This window comes from Cystoisospora suis (assembly GCF_002600585.1).
Source record: "Cystoisospora suis strain Wien I chromosome Unknown contig_7204, whole genome shotgun sequence".
In the NCBI taxonomy this organism is placed as follows: Eukaryota; Apicomplexa; class Conoidasida; order Eucoccidiorida; family Sarcocystidae; genus Cystoisospora; species Cystoisospora suis.
In genome coordinates, this window is record NW_027159990.1 from 1 (window position 1) to 8,996 (window position 8,996).

An 8,996-nucleotide genomic window follows, 5' to 3' on the forward strand; every position below is an offset into this window, starting at 1 on the left:
TGTACAACGGCATTAGCTGAGGGCGCAACGCTGGTAGCGGTTACTCCCTCAGCTAATGCCGTTGTACAACTCGATGGTAGCTGGTCTCCCGTGCCCACGAAGTCGCGCGAATGCTTCTGATTCAGACTTATGTGGCCTGCCGACCGCCTCAGGTTCATCGAGATTTTCATTGACTTCGAGACGGGTGAGCTGGAGTGGATTTATCAGCAGGAACTCAGCGAGAATGTGAACCGTAAGGAACACGGCAAAGATAATCGTTAACGTACAGGCTTGCCAAGCAGCCAAAGGGGCGCAGACAGTGTGGTGTGTGCACCACAAGTGCCGCCTGCGGTTGGCTGTTGGTCGTTTCTTTGCTAGCTTTCTAAGAACAAGGGCCGGCAAATGTAGCCGTTTCACCAGTGTGGCTTTCGAACTTACGAGCTGTCGTCCACGACAGAAACAGCTAACAGATGCTTAGCGGACGGTATTCGCTCCAGGTGCAGGGCGGCCCGGAGAAGAACCTTGACAGTTGGACAATCCGTCCGATGGCTATGTCGCTCCCACGTCTCAAGAGGCGACAGAATGCTTGGGCAGATGGAGTAGCATGCTTTCGCGACCGTTTGTCTGTAGGCAGACAGTCGCTAAATATGATCGAGTCTCGCCGCCCGCGGAACCCTGCAGCAATTCTGTGGGAGACACGACAGATGGGAAGGCAGCCCGTTGGGAGGTTTTGCGGCAGCAGTCTATGCCCCGCTGTGCATCTCCTGCACTAGAAGTAACGGATCACGGGCTCAAAGGTGGAGCCTTGAACAGTTTAGTCGAGAACGTGTGACTTAGCGGACACTTGCTGCACCTTTGGTAGCGTATCTTCCAGTCCTGTGAAGTCGGGAATTGCAGGGTGGTCACGTTTTATCAGGACACTAACGATGGTCTGGTGGCACTCTCAGCTCTGCGAGGTAACCACAGCAGCATTCTAGCACGGCGTCAAGAGCAGCTCAAGCTATCGTCTACTGGCACCAGAGCAAAACAAAAGCTGGGCCTGGTTGGACTGACTGGAGGCGTCAGCCACGGTTAAGCCTGGCGTGTGCCATGCTACGCGACCACTTCACCAAGAGCCGAGAGGACGCGCGTGGCTTTCGCGGCGCTACTGGCGTGACCTGAAAATGGCTGTCCCATGCAAGGCGCAAACTGTTCTCGGCGGCGTGGGCTCGGCTGTGAGTCTGAAACATTAGAGTTCCGTGGATGCTTGTTCTCGGAGCATCGCAGATGCTGGCCCGCTCCTCTGCGCAGCTTTTAACTAGGAGGCAAGAGCGGCTCAGGGGGAGTCGAGGCGAACCGCGCGCTTTTCGACGGGTGCCAGGCGCGGCGTAGGCACCGCGTGAAGCACTGGGCGCTGACCGGAGAAGTACTGCGGCTGACTGATAGGCAGCGGACGCCTCCGAGCGGTTCACTTCTGGCCCGGGGTGATGCAGAGCACCTCCGCCGCTAAGGACCGAGCTTGGCATTTGAATCGGTGGTGGATGGCTTTCAACTTGGGACACCGCTGTGCGCCCAGATATTTTTTCAGATATACAAACGGTCGTGCTCAAACCGCCTACTTACGTCATTACCGCAGGTGTACTGGACCGTCAGGGGACTGCAGATTACGCGTAACGGAGCTGAACAAACCGCCTCAGGGGGGAACTCGACGCAGCGCCTCCATCGGAAGGTAAGGCCGAAGAACGGGGGCGGTGGCGACTGGTGAACTTAACTATTCTCTGCTCTGCGCTCTCCAGCGTACTAGGGTTGCAACTTGGAGCAGCCGGCCTACCGAGGTGTGCCGCGTCTCTTCGTTGCGTGGCAGGAGAGCAGGAAGGCGCAAGGACAACATTCACCTCACGTGATCAGTGTGCTCTCTCTGGTGTCCCGACAAAAGCCGTGCTGTGTTTCGCTTTTTCTTTTCTTTGCGGAAAGAGTTGCGCCTCTTGTACAAGATGGGAGGGACTTTTGACCGTGTGGCGCCCTCGGGTGACGCTCGCGGCTAAAAAAGGTGCCAGTGCGGCGATTGGCGCCGGCTCCGAGGAGGCACGGGCCGACGCACTTGGTTGCTCGTAGGGCAGGCAAGGGACGACTCGCAAGAGACGGCTGGTCGTGTTGCGTCATGCCCGGGAAGCATTCCTTGCTGCTGGCAGCTCGGCACCCGCGTGCTGGTCGGTGCTGCCTCGGCGGAGACACCCAGCAAGGTAAGGAAGATAGTCTGGAGGGGTGCTGCAGTGAGTTCTTTTTCGGCAAGCATTTTCGTGTTTTCCTCTTTTCGCAAGAATCTGTTTCCGGGCGTTACCGTGGTTTCTCTCTGTTTGTTCGCTTTGTTCAATCTGAACGCAGCCCTCCGGGTGGGTCTGCGGCACAGTGCCTCTACCCGGCTTGGACACCGGGAAACCGTGGACGCGTTTCACTGTGTCGCTCTTCTCGAAGTTGTCTTTTCAGTCTTATTCCCCGTCAGGCTGTCTTCTTCCCTACTCCTTCCTGCATCATTGTTCTTTCGGATGCTTGTGGTTGTGGTCAGTTCCTCATTGGCAGCATGAGGCAGAACCGCATGAGAGCGTGATCGCTCGTCAGGTCGTGCAATAGCACCTGCACGAGCATCACCCTGGTCTCCCCGATTATTTTCTCTTTTGGTTTTCCTGTACGCCTCCTCGTGACACAGCGCTCAAAACTGTACCTGATTTTCGCCGGCTTTCTTTTGCCCTGTGTACAAGCCGTCTCGTTGCCGTCAAGGGTTCCGCGCGGAGCTCCCTGTCTCCGGCTGCCGCCGCAGGAGCGGGAGACGCGGTCGCGGGCAGGGGGCCGGGTGCACTTCAAAAGCACTCGACAAAAAAGAGCTAGGACCGGTGTGGTCGGTGGCCTTCTTTCTGCGAGTCCAACGGCGAATTTTATTCTTTGTGCTGGGCACCTACAGTAGCGACCGGTGTAGAGCTGCTCTTCAGTGTGGTTTGACGCAGAGTGGTATTCAATTCCCGTTTCTCGGTTACGCTGCAGAAGAGTGACACACCGTTCTCACCGCTTCTCAAGCAGGCGTGCAACTGCGTGCTTTGAGACACTGCTACCGAAGTGTCCTATTTCACGTCCAACTGCCCTGCCCGGTTCAGGACTGTCTGTAGCCCTCGGGAGAACGGCTGCTTTTTATCTTCGCCTCCACAGACAATGGTCTTTGGTGGGCGCCAAGCCGCTGCGATTGCTCTATTTGTTGTCAGTGACCTCGCTCTCGCCAGTTTCGCTTTCCTGATGCTTACAGAATCAAGGAAAAGGCCTTTCTATTGCTTAATTCGTTCTCGTACTGGCTGAAGCTCTGTTATCCGAGTTTTGGTTTTCCACGAGTGTGCCACCTGAATTTTTTCTCGAGCAGGCGCGTTTTTTACTAGCAAGCGACAGCGCGGCTCAGTCTGTCATTGGGGACAGACCGCTTTTTGCGTCGTGAATGACTCGTAGCTTCTAAACTAGTGGTTTTGGAGCAGCCGCTGAATCGTGTGTAATCCGGAGGCTGCACAGGGCCCGACCGTCCTGGCTTAATCCACTTCCCGAAGAAAGTAATGTTTTCTTTTGTGAGGAGCGCTGCTTAGTCTTACGCTTTCTGCTCCTCCTCGAGTTTCCTGCTCTGCATTACAACATACAAGCCACCGGCCCTAGCGGTTGTGCAGCAGTGGCAGCAGACAGCGGGTTTTCTGCGTCGAGTTTATGTTGTTTCAGCGGAAAGCGTTGAATCGTTCTCCGCGGGTCTTGGCAGGGCGTCTACTCCGTACTGGGGCTTCCTCTGCTGTTTGTTTTCGGTCACACGCAAGTTTGCGAAAATGAGCCGGCCGCCGAGTAACCAGCCAGCTCCGTCACCGGGGCATATTGCCGGTGCCCTCGACGACATTCCAGAGCGGCCCTTAGGCCGGGACCTCAAAGAGTTGTGGGCAGCATATGGCGATAACCCTTTTGGTAATGTATGTGAGTGCTGGAATCGTCTTGTTCCTGATGAGGACACAGTCGTGTGGCTGAATTCCGATGGAGATGTTGCTGAGACGCTGACGTACTCGGAGCTGTACTCTCGCATGGCAAAGCTGAACAGGTTCTTACGGGATGACGGTCTTAAGACCGGAGACCGGCTGATTCTCTGTTATCCTCCCGGAGTTGACTTTATTGTCGCCTTTTTCGCATGCATAACCTCCGGGCTGGTCGCCGTCCCGGTGTATCCGCCGGACCCCACGAAGGGTCTGAGCGACGTCCCTCGCTTTTGCGACATCCATGAGATTTCCCAGTGCAAAGCAGCCCTGACCAACACCATGTACCGGCGCGTCGCCCAGGTCATCTCAACGGTGGCGAAGGATCCTCGCTGGAGATCGGTCAAATGGATCTGCACCGATGACGTGCTCAAGAGGCAGCCGGTTCCGGTGGATGGGCCAGAGTTTCCGAGCCTCTCGCCACACCATCCAGCTTTCCTTCAGGTACGAACACAAGAGGGTCTCCACGATGTGTAAACAGATTGAATCGGAGCGGGCTCTGCAGTCCAAAAGGAGGACGGTGCCTGCAGAGTGCTATGTGTTAGCATTCTCACGTGCTGCTATTCTGCGCGCAGTTCACGTCTGGCAGCACGGGGAATCCGAAAGGTGTCATTGTCACCCACGGATCACTGCTGCACAACTGTCATTTATGCTGGAGCGCCTATGAGTTCCCTTCGCATTACGAGAACACTGGCGACGACGAGAACATATCGACTCACGACTTCTCTCTCGTGAACCAGCGGGAGTTCTGGCGCCGGAGACAGGAAATCTCTTTGAAGTACAGGGGGCACCGGCTGAGAGCATTCTCTTGGCTTCCAGTCTATCATGACATGGGGTGAGTGTTGCCTTCGTAGCGCAAAAAGCCCGCTTCTGTGTGCCCCAGTTCTGAACAAAGGCACCACACAGGCGCCCGCCTCTTTGCGGAGTACCTTTGCTTGCTTGGTTACTTTTAGGGCATCAGTGAATACACCGCTCGTGCTGCAGTAGATTAATGATGCGGAGGACACCAGTGCGCACAGCCCCCGGAGAAGAGGGTTCCGTTTGATGGTCCATTCGATCTCGACAGCATTCAAAAGTTCTGACCAGTATGGGATACTTTTTGTTAATTCAGGCTGATTGGATTCGTTTGCTCTCCTATTCTATGTGGAGCAACGCTTTACCAAATGTCACCCATTGACTTCATTCGCCGCCCGTGGTTGTGGCTTCAAGGGATGTCCAAATACGACTGCATCTGCTGCGCGGCCCCAAACTTCGCGTTCGACGTAGTAACGCGGAAGATGCCTGACGCTGTTTATGAGCAGCTGGATCTCTCGCGTATCTGTGGCATGCTTTCTGGAGCGGAGCCCATTCGGGCCGCGACAATCGACCGTTTTTGCGAGGTAGGTCTCGTGTAATTCTCGGATCGTTGTTCCAGACCAGTTCGTCAGGAACAGTAGGCGCCCCCTGCGGCACCGCCGGATCTTCTCCACAATCGAACTCTTCTGACCTACAGCCGCGTAGCACTGTGGCCGAACGGGGCCTCTCTCGAGTCCGTGGGTTGGTGTTTTCTAATGCAAGCCACTTCGGGCCGCGTGTCTCTTTTGTGCAGAAATTCTGTCCTAAAGGTCTACGACGGAGTGCCATCTGTCCAGCTTACGGTTTGGCGGAGCACACGCTGATTGTGACTGCAAGAAAGACTTGGCAGACTGTTCCCAGGATTCTGATTGTAGATTCTTACCAGCTTCAGAACGAGAAGAAGGTCGTGCCTTTGACACCGGAGTCAGTAGTGACCATGGCTCAAGAAGATTATCAGGTCCTTGTTGGCTGCGGTGTTCCTCTCCAAGGCGTCGAGGGTACGTGCACTGCCGGGTGCACCCTGCTTTTGTTGTCAGCACGTCTGCGGGAACGTCTGTGGTTTGGTGGTCTCTTGCTGCTTAGGAGTCGAATTGTCTTCGCGTGGCCACTTATAGACTGCTTGTCCGTCTTTTGTTTTTTAAAAACGGCCGCTCCGTAGATCAGCAGTCCCACAATCAGCTAGCGAGAAGGTCCCGCGTGCCTCTTCCACCATGGCTCCGCATTCGGACTCCGGAAGGACCCTCCTAAGCGAACGTGTCACAGAGCTCCCTTTGCTTCAGCCAGCAGCGCTGCAAGTCCGTCTCGCTCTTCAAAATCAACCCACTTGTCCGGTTTTGTTTTTGCGTGGCTCTGTCTGTGCAGTCAGAATTGTAGACCCCGAGACCAGAAAGGAGTTACCGCCTGGGAAAGTCGGAGAAATCATAGTGTATAGCAGTTCGGTCGCACGCGGCTATTTCTCGAGGCCTGACTACACCAAGGAGACATTCTGTTATAGCTTTACGGATCTGAATGGGAAGCCGACTCCTCCACTGGGCATGCGCACGGGTGACAGCGGGTTCTACCACGAAGGAGAGCTGTTCGTCGCTGCACGTCTAAAAGATCTGATCATTATCCGTGGGCGAAACTTCTATCCTCAAGACATCGAAGAAGCTGTTGACAAGGTCCCCATGGTCCGTCCTGGCTCAACTGCCGCGTTTGCTATCGACGTGGATGGCCACGAGGCATTAGGAGTTGCCGCAGAAGTTCGCTTGGAAGAGGGTATTAAAGGGTTATGGCTCCGAGTAAAGCGGCAGTTCGACCGGAGCTACTACGAACAGGTGGTCCGCGACATAAAGAAATCGGTCGCAGCCAATACAGGCCTCACAATACATCGATTGTGGCTCTTGCGTCCCCGTACAATTCCCAAAACCAGTAGCGGCAAGGTTCGCCGTTCGCTGACGAAAGAACGTCTGCTCTCCGAGCAAGTCGAGGGGATTCTGCTTGACCATTCGCATCAGCACCAAGTAATACACGAGCTACCTTCCCACGGCCGAAGTAACGCGGGCAGTACTGGAGGAAGTTCTGTACTTAGCAGTAAAGGCAGCAACTGCAAACAGAATGCCAGTTCTCCTTTGTGCCGCAGCGGGACGGACACGTCGGAGAGTACCGCGTCTCCTCGAAACGGGACAGGCGAGAACCCTTTTCCTGAAGAAGGGGCGAGTAAGGCAGCAGCCCAAGTCAGCGGTGACGCTGCGGCTCTCAGCGAGAGAGTTAAACGGTCAGTCTTCGAGGCAGCCAAGACAGTCCTTGGCAGCAACGAGTTGCCCGAGCTCGACGCACCGCTTCATGAGCTCGGAGTCGATTCCATCGGTGCCGTCGAGTTCTCAGAAATTCTCTCGGAGGACCTAAAGGTCGACGTAGAGCCCACTCTTCTATTCAACTACCCGACACTTTCGGATGTCATCGACTTCTTTGTACGTGAGCTTGAAGGCAAGGGGGCTGAGGATCTGGTGGGGACCGAGGACCGCGCTTGTAAAGAACCTACTGCTATTGTTGGAGCTGCCTGCAACCTTCCTGGCGGCAGCACATCACTGAGTGCCTTTTGGGACCTCCTTATGTGTGGAGTAGACGCCATTGCGGAGGTGCCTCGCTCCAGGTAAAAACTGCATTGCATCCGCTGAGTTCTGATCGGGCTGGAGACCGCGATGTGGCAGTAGGAGGGTGCCACTTTTGTTGGTATGCGAATGCAAACGCAGGTTTCGCGACTGTAGCTTGGGCCGGAGGCTCTAGTGTCGGAATGCGTCTTTTCGTCTGGAGACCGGATAAGGGTTTGTGCGTCTATGCGGGTGACCGCCCCGTACATCGTGCGAGGCGATTGCGTTCCCGTGTGTAAGCGGCCATGCTGGTTTCGGAGAGGCGCAGTGTGCTTAGTCTGTGGATGGTGCATATTCGGGGACCAGCACACTAGACAATGCCATGAGGTTGCGAGTTCAGTGGTAGCTCTGCATACCGCTACTTGCAGTTCTAGGACGGAACAATATGAGTCGCACAAGCCTGGCAGGGGAGTCTGCAGTCGTAGGCAGTATACTGAGCAATTGAATTACTACCCGCGCCAATTGGCCTTCAATGAAGCTTCAAATGGGATACAAACAGCAGAATGCTGGCACAGTGGTTCTGTGTTGCTGGCACACCTGGTTTAGGGTTGCTGATCTCCGTAGCAGCAGTCCTCTCGGAAGACCCCGGAGTTCCTTTATGTGGTTTTCTGTGCAGATGGGATGTCGAGGAATATTTTGATCCCGATCCGGGCGCAGATGGCAAGGCATATGTGCGGGAGGGGGGTTTCATCGAGGACGCAGAAATGTTCGACGCCGCCTTTTTCCGAATATCTCCATCCGAGGTAAGCCACCGGTGAATCGGGTACTTGCTTCCCTCTCCAAAATGTGAGCCAATGAAGCGCTTGTATGGGGGATTAATTGTAAGCACTCAGAAGTTAGGCAAGCCGGCGATTCACGCGCGACGCTGCCCGAGAAGTGCTCAGTCCTAGGTGTCCAGGTTTCTTCAGTACCCTGTTTTGGGGCGTGCCTAGCTCTCATTCCGGAAAGACAGTTCCGGTCAACGCCATCCCAGTTTACCCCGTATCATCTCTTCACCAGGATAGGACTGCAAAGATCAGGTCTGACAGGCTGACAGGGCTGGCTGGAGATATTACATTTGCTGTGGACTGCTCTTCCATAGGCTAAGTCGATGGACCCCCAGCAGCGCCTTCTCCTGGAGGTGGCCTACGAATCTCTTTACGACAGTGGATACACGCGAGAGGCTCTCCATCGCGCAAACATCGGAGTCTTTGTTGGTTGCTGCTCAAATGACTGGTACCAAGTCTGCAGTCAATTGGACATCGGCATCAGCAGCTACACGACCACGAGCTACGCATCGTCTATCATTGCAAATCGCCTTTCATACACCTTCGGCCTTCTGGGACCCTCAATGACTGTGGACACGGCATGTTCCTCATCTCTCGTCGCTTTACATATCGCCGTTCAAGAGCTCCAAGGTGGCAGCTGCGTGTCAGCCGTCGTTGCAGGAGTCAATCTGATGCTCTCTCCACATGTCACGGTGGCGTTCTGCAAGTCACGCATGCTGGCGCCGGACGCGCGCTGTAAGACCTTCGATGCAAGTGCAAAC

At 55.2% G+C, this 8,996-nt stretch overlaps 2 protein-coding genes across 2 annotated transcripts; both read left to right on the plus strand.

Moving 5' to 3' along the window:
- Positions 1-96: 96 nt before the first annotated feature.
- CSUI_010345 (uncharacterized protein) lies at positions 97-1,534 on the plus strand. The gene has a single exon (XM_068070450.1). It carries the CDS (start codon positions 450-452, stop codon positions 750-752), a length of 303 nt encoding a protein of 100 aa, XP_067917573.1. The 5' UTR covers positions 97-449; the 3' UTR covers positions 753-1,534.
- A 64-nt stretch (positions 1,535-1,598) lies between these two features.
- On the plus strand, positions 1,599-8,990 carry CSUI_010346 (type i fatty acid synthase; the record flags this gene model as incomplete). Its single annotated transcript, XM_068070451.1, has 8 exons — positions 1,599-2,201; positions 2,344-4,445; positions 4,577-4,836; positions 5,113-5,380; positions 5,590-5,833; positions 6,198-7,470; positions 8,085-8,211; positions 8,550-8,990. Coding segments are annotated over exons 2-8 (3,252 nt in total), but the record flags the coding sequence as incomplete, so codon positions are not given.
- Between the last annotated feature and the right edge of the window lie 6 nt (positions 8,991-8,996).